At 38.3% G+C, this 15,606-nt stretch overlaps 2 protein-coding genes across 9 annotated transcripts in view; both read right to left on the bottom strand.

Annotated features, from left to right (window-relative positions):
- The window catches only part of LOC103987278 (protein SHORTAGE IN CHIASMATA 1 homolog), a 10,920-nt gene extending 5,975 nt beyond the window's left edge, over positions 1 to 4,945 (bottom strand). The window contains exons 1-6 of one of the 2 annotated variants that reach the window (XM_009405573.3): positions 4,539 to 4,945; positions 4,371 to 4,460; positions 4,197 to 4,283; positions 4,032 to 4,088; positions 3,851 to 3,925; positions 893 to 2,895 (exon numbers count right to left, since the gene is read on the bottom strand). In XM_009405573.3, coding sequence (XP_009403848.2) covers positions 893 to 2,895; positions 3,851 to 3,925; positions 4,032 to 4,088; positions 4,197 to 4,283; positions 4,371 to 4,460; positions 4,539 to 4,871 — 2,645 coding nt within the window. In that variant the 5' untranslated portion in view covers positions 4,872 to 4,945. Of the gene's footprint in view, positions 1 to 892; positions 2,896 to 3,850; positions 3,926 to 4,031; positions 4,089 to 4,196; positions 4,461 to 4,538 lie in introns of both variants that reach the window. The other variant, XM_018829838.2, reaches the window with a different exon arrangement.
- A 937-nt stretch (positions 4,946 to 5,882) lies between these two features.
- Positions 5,883 to 14,742, bottom strand: LOC135580812 (uncharacterized). Of its 7 annotated transcripts, none has more exons than XM_065174682.1 (15): positions 14,510 to 14,742; positions 14,289 to 14,423; positions 13,875 to 13,958; positions 13,172 to 13,243; positions 12,224 to 12,434; positions 11,728 to 11,846; positions 11,174 to 11,566; positions 10,938 to 11,072; positions 9,894 to 10,031; positions 9,070 to 9,225; positions 8,723 to 8,956; positions 8,427 to 8,590; positions 8,237 to 8,351; positions 6,937 to 7,017; positions 5,883 to 6,382 (listed from the first exon to the last, which is right to left on the bottom strand). In XM_065174682.1, the coding sequence occupies exons 1-15, from the start codon at positions 14,636 to 14,638 to the stop codon at positions 6,167 to 6,169; spliced, it is 2,382 nt and encodes a 793-aa protein (XP_065030754.1). In that variant the 5' UTR covers positions 14,639 to 14,742; the 3' UTR covers positions 5,883 to 6,166. The 7 variants fall into 7 exon arrangements, 6 of the variants coding, with proteins under 6 accessions (XP_065030754.1, XP_065030789.1, XP_065030746.1 ...); XR_010502333.1 differs by having other exon boundaries at positions 6,326 to 6,382; positions 8,237 to 8,328; XM_065174674.1 differs by lacking the exons at positions 5,883 to 6,382; positions 6,937 to 7,017 and adding an exon at positions 7,029 to 7,904.
- Between the last annotated feature and the right edge of the window lie 864 nt (positions 14,743 to 15,606).

Raw genomic sequence — 15,606 nt, 5'->3', positions numbered from 1 at the left:
TTGTTGAAACTTGAAAGCCTTGTGCACCAGAGAGTGAGCCTTGGTGAGATTGCTCTTTTGCAATTTAGATGACCAAGCTTCGAGATATGAAAACAAACTCTCGGATAACAGGATTAAGGTTGTATATGTTATACCTTCTAGCGCCCTATATTGGTAGGCACCTTGTGCACTAGGTGACTAAGATTCGAGTCATTAAAATATCATCTTTAATTATACTATTATAGGAGTAAGGCTGCATATATTGATCCTCCCCAAAGCCCATATAGTTCAGAGCCATGGTGCTATAGTAAGATTGCCTATTGCAATCTAGATTGTATGTATTGTCCCTCAAACCCCCCATAATGATGGGTGTCTTGTGCACTAGGTCTCCCATTAATGAAAGACTACAAAAAGGGAAGAAGAAAAGGAGTGAGAAAAAAAAACACGTACTATAAAGTATAAACATTAAGGAAAAAATAATCTCTAACAATGTCCCTTGTCTCAGCTTCCGTAATCACACACCAAAGAAACCTAAAAGAAGTTGACCTTTTATTGTCTAATTACCAAAATATTGAATCAGTACATAGAAATAGCCTATATGCTTGCAGAAGTAAGATTACATACACCCTCCAAAACTCCACATTGACAAGAGCATTTTGCAAACTTGCTTTCTGATTGATGACTGTTTAATAAGATGAAAGCAAGTTCAAGAATATAAAAAAAAATTCAAGACAAAAGAATATTTATTTGTTAGGTGTAGCACAAAAAATTAGTTATCATAGCAAAAGGCATTTAAACACTAGAGACAACTTAAGTAAATCAAAAGCAAAAGACAAAAACAAAAAACAGTATTACATTCAATATAATAGCATTGAAGACAAAAATTCCTACACTTATAGTAATGAAATCTTACTCGTAAGATACCAGTAAGCAATCTGAATGATGAAGATGTTCCAACACAGAATTGTCATATTCAGTGCTGTCTATTCCATCCAAATTACTTGGGGGCAGAGAATTAGCCTTTATAGCATGCAATTTTATTCCCATTGAAGCCAGCTTCCAAGTCAGTGGCAACCAAAATACTCTCTCAGCTACAATCAGTATCTTCTCAGAATTCTGAATATTTGACATAAGTAGCCCTTCAATGAGAGACAGTGATGGATGTGGATCAATTAATTGTTTACCAGATTTCCAGCATTCATCTTCAAGTAAGGCCTCAAGTGATCTTAATCTTTCTGCCATTGTTTTGATGTTTCTAACCAAATAGCTTACATATAGATGAGCAGCATGGACACCAAAGAAGCACAAGAAATATGACAACTGCTTAATACCATATAGTGCAACATATGCCATAACATCTTCATGACTTGAGTCTGAAGTGCACCGTTTTGAAATTTTGTTTATAATAAGATTTAATAGTTTTTGCCTTGAAAGGCTAGAAGTTTCAGATTCATTGGCAATGTGCACAAGGTCTGCTTTCAAATAAGGGCTCTCCTCCAAGATGGCCAAATAACTTTTCTTAATGTGATCCATAAGGCCCAGAATATGGTCAGAGAGGCAAACAGTATGCACATCAATTACCCACTGTGCAAACACCTCTTTAGGGATACCACATGGGATAGATGGCTCTTGCAAGACAGCAATAGGTGCTGTAATATGCTTATCAGAACATTTTACAGTTCCATCTTTATAGTTTCCCATAGATGTGCCTTTCCTCACATCCAAGAAGAAGCTGAGATCATTAGATTGAGACATTGACTCAGACAAAAACGAAGTCTTTTGTGTAATAATGTTAACTTTCCTTTCTGCATTTTCCTCGAATTTTCCATTGTTTGGCATCCGAGTGCTTTCAGGTTTTGAAGATGAATAAGTAATATGGGGAATATTCCTATGAAGTTCTGTAGGTAATTCTTCACACTGTAGTGTGTCTACATTTTCCAGAAAATCATCAAAAAAATCAATATCAATGGCTGCATTTTCTGCAATGTCAGTTTGAAGATCAGAAGTTGTACTGCAACTACTTACATTATGTAGCATATTCATATATGTAAAGCAAATTTCACGGTTGCATGCCCGTTCTAGCAAAGGATGCCAATCTAAATATATTCCATCACTTGCAGACAGAGAATGAGGTTTCAGAGCATGAAGTAACTCCTCAACGACCATGCTCACTGATTTTATTGCTTTATCATCACAAAGGATAGGAGTAGGTAGTGATTTGAATGTATCATCAATCAGAGCCAGCTCAGTACTGACAAAAGATTGATACAGGCCCCCAGCAAAATCCATATCATCTATGACCATTAGCTCAGTCATATCCAGGGTCTTTGCTTGTTGTGAATTGACAACAATTTGCAAGACATCATCTGAAGGAAAATCAAAATTTTGAACTTCCTGATAATGTACAGAGCATGGCATGTGAGAATAATCTCCATTAGCTGCAACACAATAGATTACTGAACCTCTTTCAAGGAGCATAATATCACCGAGATTTATGACATTCATATCTAGTATGGAGCTGAGAGACATAGGTTTCTCTTCAGGGAAGTAGTCCATTGAAGTGTCTTCTGAAATATGTTCCATTATGTCTACACTATTAGATTCCAAAAAATCATTTGCATTAATCGCCAACTTGTCAACTTGATGCCCATCACAAGCTTCAAAAAGTGGAAGCATACAACTGAGAACTTCTGCATTGGCAATACCAGCGTCAGGGTCCAAATAGTGCTCATGGACTTCTAGTTGAGGTAATATCATATAATGATCCAGTGTCCTGTCTACGGAAGAAGTATTAACTTTGAGAGGAGAGAATTCTTCTTTGTCAGATTTGGCATGGATATCGTCCACTAAATAAGTTGACTTAGCAACCTTATGGGGATATATGACTGTAACTTCAACATCAATGTCGAGACTATCCTACAAAGAAGCATATATTTGTATAACAAGAAAAACACAGCAATTCTCCAAGAAGACATGCATCGGATTATAAATCATAAAAATTTCAGTGTATGTATTGTTTTCCTTTTTTAAAGACGACTGACAGCCATATTTGGATTTACTAGTGTAAAATTTCCACGAACTTGACAGAACGGACATGTTCAACATCAATGGTTATAAACAAATAACAAACTGCAACGTAGTTTGTCACTCTTTTCTGGTGGGTTATAGTATGTTATATAGATATAAGTTGCCAATATGATGAGTAAAGTGCTTCAATGTAACATTCTAGCAACCATCATTGCCTTTGCATACAAGTATATTGCAGCTTCATCACTATTTATTTTTCAAGGACAAGTGAAAATCTAACACTAAAGTGGTTGGTACCGTCAAATAAATTCTCAGAAACCACATGAATGTGATACAATTTACCATTACTTAAGAATCTAAGATGATTATTGAATTTTCGCAAACTAAAAATTTATCTTAAATCATGAGATTGAGATATCAATCAAATTAGGCTTTCATTCATAAGCTATCATATAATTCATTCTCAAATAAAAGGCTAATGTTATAGATCTAGATTCTTATGGAGATATTGTCGAATGGATAAAGCAGTCATCATTTCCTAAAAGTTTATGCAAAACGTGCTAATCAGAGGAAACATCAACAAATTGATGTTTTCTCTGATGTGCATGGAAAATCTTTGAAAGAAATTTTCCCAGATGGTACACATTGACTTTTGGCCAACAACCTTAGATTTTGGGATGTGATGTTGTTTTCCAGTAACATGTTGACTTTGCCTTGCCAAATATTAAACCACAAATTTCAGCATTAGAACTTGGAAATCCGACAGCAAAAATGAGCATAGAGAAAACAGAATAGCAGAAAACATACAGCATAATGTTGTCAAAATGAAATGGTTTCATCATACCAGAGGTATTGTGATGTCTGGAATCTTGAAATAAATTCCAGATTCCTCTGTTTTGGAGGATCCCATGGACTCTCCCTGACAAACCAATTACAAAAAAAGCTAGAAGATTGTGAGAAAAAAATTGCAGAACAGTAAAAAAGGAACCAGTGACTGCTCTTTCAAATATACTCAAAGTTCTTACCAGTGGTAGATCCAACTCAACTATCTCAAACAGGTGTTCCTTCAGTAACTCGTTACCCTAATGATATGAAATCGAGATACAGAAATTCTCGTATTTAGAATAATCAAAATAAATGAACAACCCTTATCTACATAAAAACTAAAAAAGCACACTTAATAATTCTACCTCTAGATCTTTAGCAACAAAAACACTAGACCTCAAATCTAAACACTCGCCCACATCCTTTTCTCCCTGGATGAGAATTGATACTTCCTGCAAGCAATAGCACACTAGCAATGGCCAAACCAAATTTAACAAGAGGAAACCAATGCAAGAAACTAAGCAAACACAATGACCCACGTCTGAAACGTCAGCATCAGTCGCACCAGATCTAGAACTGCCCCAACCTTTTTGGTCATCTTCATAGTGACACGCAGCTCCGCTCTTCTTCTGCGGCATGAATGAAACCAACACGTGAAATGAAAATGAATAAACTCAAACAAGAAAAAAAAGAAGGAGCTGATTTACCTCAGGGTCGTCGATTTCTGGCAGTGGAGAGACCAGTCTCCGCTTCCGAGGGGCGAAACGAAGGGAGCTCCGGTGATCTGTGTCGGGATGGATCTTGGGAATGACATCCGAGAGAAACTGAGATCGGGCATTCTCGATTGGGAACAGATCGATGTCCAAAGGGATCCGCAGGTCTAGATCGAGATCCGAGAAGGGGATCTGGACGCCGAGGGAAGGATCGGGAAGGAGAGGGGGAAGAGGAGGTGGAGGAAGGGGGAAGAACTGGAAGCGCCTTAGGGTTTCTATCGGAGATCGGGAGGAGAAGTAATCGGTGTTGAGGAATCGAGTTCGCATTGGGGATCTTCTTCGACTTCCCCTCCGATGGCCGCTCTCGTCGTCGTCCTCGTCGCGACTGTAATAGACGTTGTGGGTTTGGAACTGGAAATGGCGCTTCGCTGAGTCGGTTGGGCTTTATATAGGCGTTCGGATCTGCGGCTACGAGACGCTGGGAGCGGTAGCGCAGGATAGCACTCGAAGCCTCCACGTGGGCACCACACGCTAAGCGGGGCCCAAAGTCAAAACCATTAGCCACTCGATTGGGGGACCCCACGTAAACCATTCGCTTCACCACCTCGACGTCTTACCCCACCTGGCATTCGTGTCATTCGCACAGGTGGCGCTGTTCATCTCATCGCCTCCACCACCTGAGAAGCTCTCGCCGACCATCAAAGGGAAGAGAAGGAGAAGGAAGGTGACCAAGAAGAGCACCACTACGAAAGTAAGTCCTTCCATTCTTCACCTAAAGCATGCCCATTCAAGCTCCCAAGATAAAAAGTTACTTTGCAGGGTCAGATTCCAGAGCGCAGAGAAGGAAGATCCGATCCTCGACAACCCTTCGCCCATGTCTGAGACATCTACCAAAGATGACCAAAGAACGTACTCCGCAGGCTGAATGGCCGAATCGATTCTCCGTATGGACACACGCTAATGGTCGGCACGGACAGACGAGGAGGATTGTTGCCGACACTCCAAATAGAAGAGAAGGAAACCACCATTGTTCGTCAATGCGTTCAAATCTTTTTGAGATGTGAAGCTTGAGCGACAACGCTAAACCCAAGTCAGCTGTTCAAGCTTTGGCAGCTTGATGCATCCAAGGTTTGAGTTCTCGTATGATCTTGAAGCATCGAGTGTTCCGACCTAGGCACGTAATTCGTCAATTTCAGCATAATTTATCAAGGTTTAAGTCCTGGCAGGTTGATGCTTCCGAAGTTCTCATGTTCTAACTTATAATCCATCAATTTCAGCATCAAACTCTTCTTGTACACTTACTCTACAAGAGATGCTTAAATGAATATGCACGTAAAGTTACAAAGAAACCAACCAGAAGTGTATTAATTGAAAGTACCAGAACAAGTTCAACAAAATACATATTTCCCTCATAAAAAGAGTTCAATGGAAACCAACATTACCAGTGCTTGCTTGATGTGTAAGAAAAAGGCTCAAGTCATAGAGACTCTGCTCTCCTCTCCTCCTTAAGCTAATAGCATACAGGTTATGGCGTCGAGGAGTCCTCAGATATGGTGCTTGGACAAGGATGACTTGACCAGGTTGAGAAACAAATTCTGTGGTGAGCACAGCACTTGGCTTTCTCAAGAAGCAAGTCTCTCGGCTTCTGTTCTGAGGACCTTCAGGTGTGGGAATATCCGATCGACATGAGATCCATAATAAAGTAAAAATATTGACTCTACCCGTTCAATACTACTCAGAGTAGCAGTCCGATCACCCGTGCAGAGCTGAATTGAGGCTAACTTCATCAACTCATGTCCCATGACGATGTGATTGCTACCGTAAAGCTTCTCAAGGATCTGCAAAGTGCAGTCAAAGAAAAACAATAAGATTAACATATTTTAGAAAACAGTGGTACAAAAATCTTTGAATTGTATGTAAAGTTTCAGTCTAATTGACAACAAATTAATCTTCTGAGTCACAGGTTCTACATCAACCAATAACAAACAAACCTTTTTCTTCTATATAAACAAATAATCCTCAGTCTGATTTAGCTAATGAATCTAATATATTTTTGCGATGCCAAAATCCAGTAGCAAAACGTGATGTCACAAATTATGCAGCATTAAGTCTGCATGACATGCAGATCATGCCATTTTGCATAAGCCAGATTCTTTCCACAAAACACAAATGACTCCAGGGCTTGGACTCCATACCACTGAATCTAAAATCTAAGATAAGGTTGAACTCACAAAGTTGACCTGATTAAGTAATTAACATTAGTTAACTATGCTTCAGCTGTATGTGAAGTAAAATGACAAAAACAACACAAATTTATCTTCAGATCAGTGCAACGGATAGCATCAGAGATATTGTGATTTATAATGAAACCATAATTGTTTCTGATAGGTACCTCGATCGAAGCAACACAGTGCTGCACTGCCAATTTAAGCTCCCCAATCCTAACAAACGCCTCAGCCACATTATCATCAGCCTGCATCATAAAGTGTGTTCTTTTGGGTCAGCACAAAGTCCATTTAATAGGAACTGCTTATATTGATTTACCCATGCTGCTGTTTCAGTTAGCAATTTTAAGTTTTCTGTCCCTTGATTATTATCATCGGAGTAATACCTATGCATACTTAAAAAACTCCATAACTAAGAGAACCCAGATTGGAGTTGCTAATAATCAGTGATTTCAATAGGCGCTCGGGCGCTCGCCTAGGCGCTCGGGCGAGGCGAGGCGAGGCCCGAGCGCCTCACTTCAAAGAGGCGCCGCCTAGGCGCTCGCCCGAGCCCAGGCGTCGGGCGCTTCGGGCGAGCGCCTGGGTTAAACCAGGCGACCGAACCAGATTTTTAGGTCTGGTTCGGTCCTGGTTCGGTTGTTAGTTGGTTCAATCGAACCAACTAAACCGATATACCCCCAACCCTAACCTGCTGCCGATCCCGATCGCGATCTCACTGCTCGTCGCTCCTGCTCCCGCTGCCGCTGCTCGCCGCTGTCGCTGCTCGCGCCTCCCGCGAGCCCTCTCGTTGCTCGCGCCTCCCGCGAGCCTTCCCGTTGCTCGCGCCTCTCTCGAGCCCTCCCGCTGCTCGCGCCTCCCGCGAGCCCTCCCACTGCTCGCGCCTCCCGCGAGCCCTCTCGCTGCTCACGCCTCCTGCGAGCCCTCCCGCGAGCCTTCCCGCTGCTCGCGCCTCCCTCGAGCCCTCCCGCTGCTCGCGCCTCCCGCGAGCCCTCCCGCGAGCCTTCCCGCTGCTCGCGCCTCCCTCGAGCCCTCCCGCTGCTCGTGCCTTCCGCTCCCTTTTCCTTTCCCGCTGCCGCTGCCGTCGCTCGTCGCTGCTGTTGCCGCCGCTCGCCGCTGCTGCTGCCGCCGCTCGCCGCTGCTTCCTCGATGATTAATTTTCTGTTAATAGATTAATAATATATTATTTTGATTTTAATGTTGTTAATTTTTATTTATTTGAAATTATTAATTATATTATATATTTTTATATTTTAGCGCCTCGCTTCGCTCGGGCGAGCGCCTGGGCGAGCGCGTAGCGCCTCGGGCGTTTGTGGACCTTGGCGCCTTTTGGCGCCTAGCGCTTTTTAAATCACTGCTAATAATCGATTTCAACATTGGGGAGATTCTGCAAATTCCTTGATTACAGTAATTATGAAGACTACCTAGTGCTGAAAAACAAATAGTAAACTATCCTGTGAAGAAACTGACCTCAGCAACAATCTTGCTATACGGATGCCTTACTGATCTTAAATGACTGAGAGAACTCAGCATCTCTGAAACAAAAGCATCTGGAATTTGATCTGAATCCAAAGAATCCTTCAACCTGTCAGTATATGCACTTTAGATCTTGCAGCTGTATGAATTTGGGCAGACAAAGAAATAGATTAATAGCCAATACCTTTGGATGTTTGCAAGAGAACTTTTAGAACCTGCAGTTGAGCATTCGAGATCACAACAAGAACCACAACTCATGCAATGCCCAGCAGCAATGTGACTATTGGCTCCTCTTTCATGAAGCAACATCCGTGCCACATCACTTATGTCCTTTTTACTGCTAAGCAACTGACAAGCAGAAAAATGCTTCAAATCATAAAATGGAATTCATCCAGAATAATTCATACTAAACACATTAGCAAACACTAAATGCATATTTATTGTACCAGACATAAATTAGACAAGTTCAGGTTGGCATACTGGTAGAGAGAGTTTAAAGGTGCCAGATGCATTAGAAACTTGCAAGAAATTGCTTTCAAGCCTTTTGTAATGTGTGGCTTCTAGAACTGCACCAAGACAATAAGGCCGAACACACCGAAAAGAATTCATGACAAGATCTGACAAGTTCAATTCTGAACAACTGGAGCAACGGCATTGGAATGAGTACTGCTCTTCGAGCAACTTCTGTCTACCTTGAAGATCCAACTCTCCTACCTGTAGAAAAGCCAAACGCTCAGAGCCAATACTGATATATTATAGATAAGTTACATGCACCAGCACACAATGAGTAATCTGTATATTAATCAAGACACCTTTTGAGAAATTACCTGCGGACCATAAGACAGCTCAAGCGGACACCACGCGGGCACAACTTCTACTGAGCGTACAAAAAGTGTACGAGAAAGAAAATAAGCATGAACATTTGGCTGGCATGAATGATTAAACAAGCTACCCCTTGAGTATATAGCTTGTGCTACTTTGACCTATTAAATGAAGAAAATGTGTTTAAATACAAGGAGAGCAAAACAGCCATTTAATATCTCAAAGAGGATAGCATGTCTAATTCAATGGCCAACAAAATATATATTGGGATAAATAAAACATCAACTGAAAATACTATACAGTGGTTGGTCTAGAAGATCTATAAGATGCTATCCTAGATTCAAAATTATTGATGACACTAAAATTTGTTAAGTGTCCTATTCAGTCATTAGGCTAAGAGTTAGTGTCAGATTAAGAGTTAATTTTAAATGGACTTGTTAAACAGTTCAAACTTAATATGTCAAAAATCTCAGGTGTTCCCCAAGATGAATTCATATCCATCAATATAATGTTTTAAAACTTCTGATGGTGCCAAACATTAAGACAAATGAGACCATTTCCACACAAAGAACAGTACAAAGAGAAACAAGTACTTCACATGATGGTATGTAAATACACAATTAAAAAGAATGTATTTCATATATGCCCTGATGTACTTCAAATAGCAGAATCATGGTTACAAGCATAAACAACTTTTATTGTTGTCAGGTAAATAAATATGTGACCATTTATGAATAAATGTAACAGAGGATCAGCAGGTGCTGTGGTAAGTGAACCCATATTAAAACACAACAATGTTAACAATATAGCGACTATGTAGGTAAAGTACCTGCTTGGTGTCTTGTGTAATATGCTCTTCGAAAGTAAAAAACTTTGAACACTTTCCAAAAGCCTCATCTCGATTATGTGATTTCATATGGATAACTGCCATAGAATTAACCTTAATTTGGGAGATCACCAGAATCAACTGCAGCATTGGCGACTCTTTAGAACAGTATAAACAGTAAAATAACTGAAAAACATTTAAAAGTTCCAGAATCTCCTATATGACCTCCAAGATAACATCACATACTGGTAGTTAATCCATAATCCAGAGGGATAACTCGATGGGTGACACTTAACTGAAAGGCAATCAAGAGGTCCAAATTCTCCTCTATTGAGATAATAGCTCATACTGGTAAAACATATTGAGGTAAGCCAAGCTCAGCATGCCTTAAACTTTGGTTTTTGGAACATATTGAACACATCAAACAACTTCGCTTGCTGACGTTGTGCTAGGTTAGCAAGTCAAGTCTGATTATGTAATGAGGTCAGCTTTCCATCAGGGGTTAGGGATATTAATGATAGAACCTGATTGAAACTTTAGTTAACATTTAGGATGCCATCGAGAGAAACTGAAGTATATGAACCCAATTGAATTTTCCTTAAAGTCCAAGCACTAGAGGCCCTATAGAAATAATCTTGAATCTTATCCTAATTCTATTCTTGCATTAGTATATTTTTCTTGATTGTTCACATTCACAAGCAAAAAAAACTGCACTATGTTTCTGAGGGCATCAGGACTATGTTCCTAAACAAACAGAAGAGATTCTTTCTCATATGAAGAGATGAGGCATGTTAAGCTACAATTACCTCAAAAATGCAAGATTTGCATTTGAGAATGCAGACAAAGGATGATCATTCAGTTTTTCTCCTATATTTAATGCTGACAAAAAAGGTATTGATAAAATAAAATAATGAATTTGACACTAATCATGTGAACAGTTTGTTTACAGATTCAACAATTCATTTAACTTGAGCAAACCAATGATCACAAAAATTTCACAAACAATATTTAATCAAGTTCCATAACAATGTATAAATTTCATGGTACCTGAGCTACAGAAGCCCCATTGAGTGGAAAATCTGAATTATAATATTGATGCAAACAGTACAACAGGACAATCGCGTAGACATGCAACTCCAACTTGCTAACTGAAGGATTTTGAGCATAGTTGTGAACAAAGTCCTACACAAGAAAAAACACAATATTATTCATGACTACAGCTAACCTTAAAAATGAGTAAACAAAGCAAAGCAAAAATCCGAAATGTTAATATAGACGTTCACCAAATAATCCAAGGGATTAAAGATCGTCCCAGAAGCCTTGCATTTTTCTATAGAAGTTACTATCAATCGAGCAGCCAAAACTATGTCAGGTGGTAAAACAGCAGACCAATGTGCACCTCCACATTCATGTCGATGTTCCAGAATGTGATTACTGCATATATCTTCTCCAGTACTTCTTGTAGGATTTGCCAAGATAGCATTCATAACATGTTTCTCAAGATCCGTGGCCAAATTTTTCTTACTCAGATAAGTATCATGTTTCCCAAAAGCCTGTTCCTGGCAATTCTTTGAGCAGTAAACTGGTATAGTACATGAAGGACAGAACAAAATATCTGCTGGGAGTTCATCAAAGCAAAAGTGGCAATGAGTTTCCCGGCAAGACTTCAGCAAAATCTGCAAATCACAACAAATGGGATATTTAGTAGAAAATACAATGAATAAAACTATTAGAATTCTAGCATCTACAAACTCACTGGATATGGTCATGGAAAAATTAAGTAATCAATAGAATCTAATAATCTGAGGAGGTTGAGTAAATTCATCCAAAGTCATACCGCGGCAAGAGGTTCTTCATGGTGAACTAAGGAAGCTGGAGGAATGTCATGTGCAGATGTCAGTCCTCTGCCTTTGTGTGGTGAGGAGACACACTGAAGTACCAGAGCTTTTGACTGAGCTGCCATAAAGCCAACACTGTATCACTCCTTGAAAGTTAAAAAATAATATAATTAGATAAAACTCTAATTTGAATTAACTCTAAAGTGAACTAGCATGAAATAGCAACATTTGATGATTGGACAATATAACAAGAAATTTTTTATGACAAGAATTCCGATAACAAGAATCCTCTCAAGTTAAACAATAAGGCAAGGACAAGTCAAATAAGCACTCCAGGAAAATGGATCGATAATAGATGGTCATTGGTGATTAGCCATTAAGTACATCTACTAAACATCATTACCTTGCCAGAATCTCATCTCAGTTAAGCACCATACTCATATAAAGAAGATAAAAAAAAGACGTAAATACTGCAAATGACTAAGATATGCTAACCTAAGGAATCCACTTTCTCATCTTCTCCATTATTGCTAACCATCCCAATCTCATTAGAACTACTGGATTCACTTAACACAATACTAAGTTCTCCTTTGATCTGGCTCTTCCTAGATGGATTGTCTTCCATACTTACAGCTACTTCTAGATCATGTGTAGCATGTTTGTAGTCTTTTAGAGAAGCATTAGCCTTTCCTCTTCTATACCATGCCTGCATACAAAGATAAGCAATAAGAAAACAAGGAAAAATGGATAAGATATATTTTAGGAATTACCAAGAAAACAGTGAATGAATTAAATAGGTTGAAACAATTGGCAGGTTCCTCATTACAATGGTCATAGGGTAGTGATGATAGTAACTATTTATGCAATTAGAACTTGTAACTCTAATACAAATTAAGATCACTTATATGTTAGCTCCACTCCTATTTATACAAATAAAAGTCCATCTCGAATGGACCTTCTGATAAGCAATGATGCCTTCGAAAACACCATGTCAAAACTTGTCTTATTGTTTTAATATCGAGACCTTTTCTGCATCGAGTTTTACTTGCCAAGCAAAAAGTGAGAAAATTGGGTCCAATCATGCATGTGCCAAGACAGCCAAGATGCACAATCAACAAGATAATGAAATAAATATATTAACATGCTTGAGGATAGCACCTCACCAGCACATTGTGTAACAAGCATGCAAGATTGCCCTGCATACACCTATACAAAACAGAAGAATTTCCATGCTGCAACATAAAGCTACTCATCCTTGGTCATGAATGATTTCTGATCACCTACTGGAATCCACATATATTCATTCTCTTAAGAAACCTAAGAAAGATAATCATGCTTCTTCTTCACCAACAGTCTTCCTTTCATGATCATGTGCTTCTTGTACAATCCTTCCAATAAAGCATAGCAAATAAAACAGACGAGAACCAGGATTTGTTCACCTACCTTCACATAAGCAGGAAAAATTGAAATAGCACGGTTGCAATCCCGAATGCACTCTTGCAGAAGGCCCAATTTCTGGTAGAGAAATGAATGTGCAACATAAGAAAACATACGATGAAATACAGGAAATTTCTGACTTAACAATTAGTGATAAAATATGTGTGTCATAAGTGAACTATCTACACAAATATATATATATATATATATATATATATATATATATATATATATATATATATATATATATATATATATATATATATATATATATGATAGTGAATCTAGTTTTGTATCAAGTAATCCACAAAATTTGGGAATACAAGAAACCCATGTTATGCAAAGTTCAAAGAAATGCACAAAGATTTATACCCATGACAACCCCATACCAGTTCAAAGCAATAATTGTTCTATCCCAAAATAGAATTATGACAAGATGTAACATATGATACCATCCAGTACGGTGAACACAAACAATTCACATAACATTTTTCAACATCTAATTAAAGAAAACTAATGGTTATAATGAACTTTTACAGCTAAGCATAAATAAGAAATGATGTGATATTAAGAAAAAACAAAAAATAATTCATGTAAATCATATTGTACCCTGGTACTAAATGCATGTTAATAATCACAATCAACAAACTAAAGTTAGAAACATTGTGGCAGCTTGCGTTAATTGAAACAAATGAGAGCAATAAGTTACATGCATAGTTGAAGCCCGGTTTACATACAATGTAGCAACCAAATTCACGTCCATCTCAGAATTCGCAGGTGCATGACGTAATGCCTGTTTTAAGAGATCATGAAGCATCAATAAATCCATCAGAGAACAAACAAGACTCTCATTTTGTGTTGAAGGTAGCCAGATAAAATAAAAAGTTTTCTCATAAACTAATAATCAACCATTCAGATAATTTCGATCAACTCACTATAAAGCCAGCATCTGAACAAAGCAGCTAACATTTTTTGTTAATGTAAATAACGTTTTGAATGATATTCTAATACAAAATGAAAACAGTAAGAGGGAAAACAATCTTCGTTATTCTGATTAAGAAAAGAGTGAGTGACAAAAACGGAGTTCTCATGAACAGAAAAGAATCAAGTAAAAAGAGCAGACGTGCGAGTAAAAGCGCAAAGCTTCCACGTAATCCCCTTTCATAAAGCACTCATTTCCCTTCTGCTTCGAATCCAATGCTGCTTCTTTGCTCTTCCGGCACAACGCCAAATCGGGGTCCGTCAACTCCCGGATGACCTAATTAACATAAATCAGCCAACGAAAAGATGACAACATTCAATATGACAGCTTTCTTGAAGCATCAACCAAAAGATGGTAATTACTTGTTGAAACTGAGGTAAAGGGCGCAAGAAATCAAGAAGCAAAGAGGAGGTCATCGTCAAGTTCTCCGGCGCACTTCTGCCGATGACCCGCTTTAGCTCGTCCGGAATTAGAGATTTCAGCCTCTCCATTTCTCCCTCGGAGATCAAACGGCAAGAGAATCCGACGAAGGGAGTCGAAGCTTGGAGAAACCCTAAAACCCCCCCATTTCTGCGAGACAAGAACGACGCGTATGATAACCCTCGGTAAAGATGTAATCATAAACGACTCACTTGTAAGGAAGGAAGAAAAAGATCGAAAACAATTACACGTCATCGTTTCGGGTAGCCCTCGGTGATGGAATTCTTTACGATATTGCAGTTCTCGCGGTTTAGAATACCGCCCCATCCACAGCCTCCCAAGAGACGGATGACGGTGACGTGAATTAAGTTACGACTCCCGACAACACAAGGAAGGCCTTCATATAGGCGCATCGACATCATTTATGAATGACAAGAAATTATTCTACCATAATTTTGGACAAACGGGAAATTATGAAGACATGATTTGATCTCCGGACATAATAATTCGATAAAGTATGTATTAGCTAAGTTAATCATCTCCTTTTTCTTTTGAATATTTACCTCAACCTAACTCACTTTAATTGTATTGAGGTATTTGTTTCAAGTTTAAATCGATATATATGTAATTATGTTTGAAATCAATTTGGTCACTTAATCAATTGATTAAAACCGAGTTTGAATATGATAAAATCCATAATGAAAAATGAATCCGATGTGGATCAGTTATTAGAAATATCACTACAATCACTTTAATATATATATACATACATATATATATACAAATATATGTATGTATATATATGTATATGTATATATGTATATATACATATACATATATATATATACATATTAAAGTAGTTGTATTAGAGAGGCTCATGATATTTTTCTTAACATGATTAACTTATTATTATTGTTGTTTTGTTAGGTAGAACAATGATATGATTTTTTTATTTCTTTTTCAGTTGATAAAATATTATGGATAAAAGTTAAATTTTAATGATAATAGAGTTAATAATGAGTAAAATTTTATGTTCATA

Source organism: Musa acuminata, chromosome BXJ1-4 (genome assembly GCF_036884655.1).
Source record: "Musa acuminata AAA Group cultivar baxijiao chromosome BXJ1-4, Cavendish_Baxijiao_AAA, whole genome shotgun sequence".
NCBI lineage: Eukaryota > Viridiplantae > Streptophyta > Magnoliopsida > Zingiberales > Musaceae > Musa > Musa acuminata.
The sequence above is the reverse complement of the archived record's forward strand: the minus strand, read 5'-3'. Positions and strand labels throughout refer to the sequence as shown.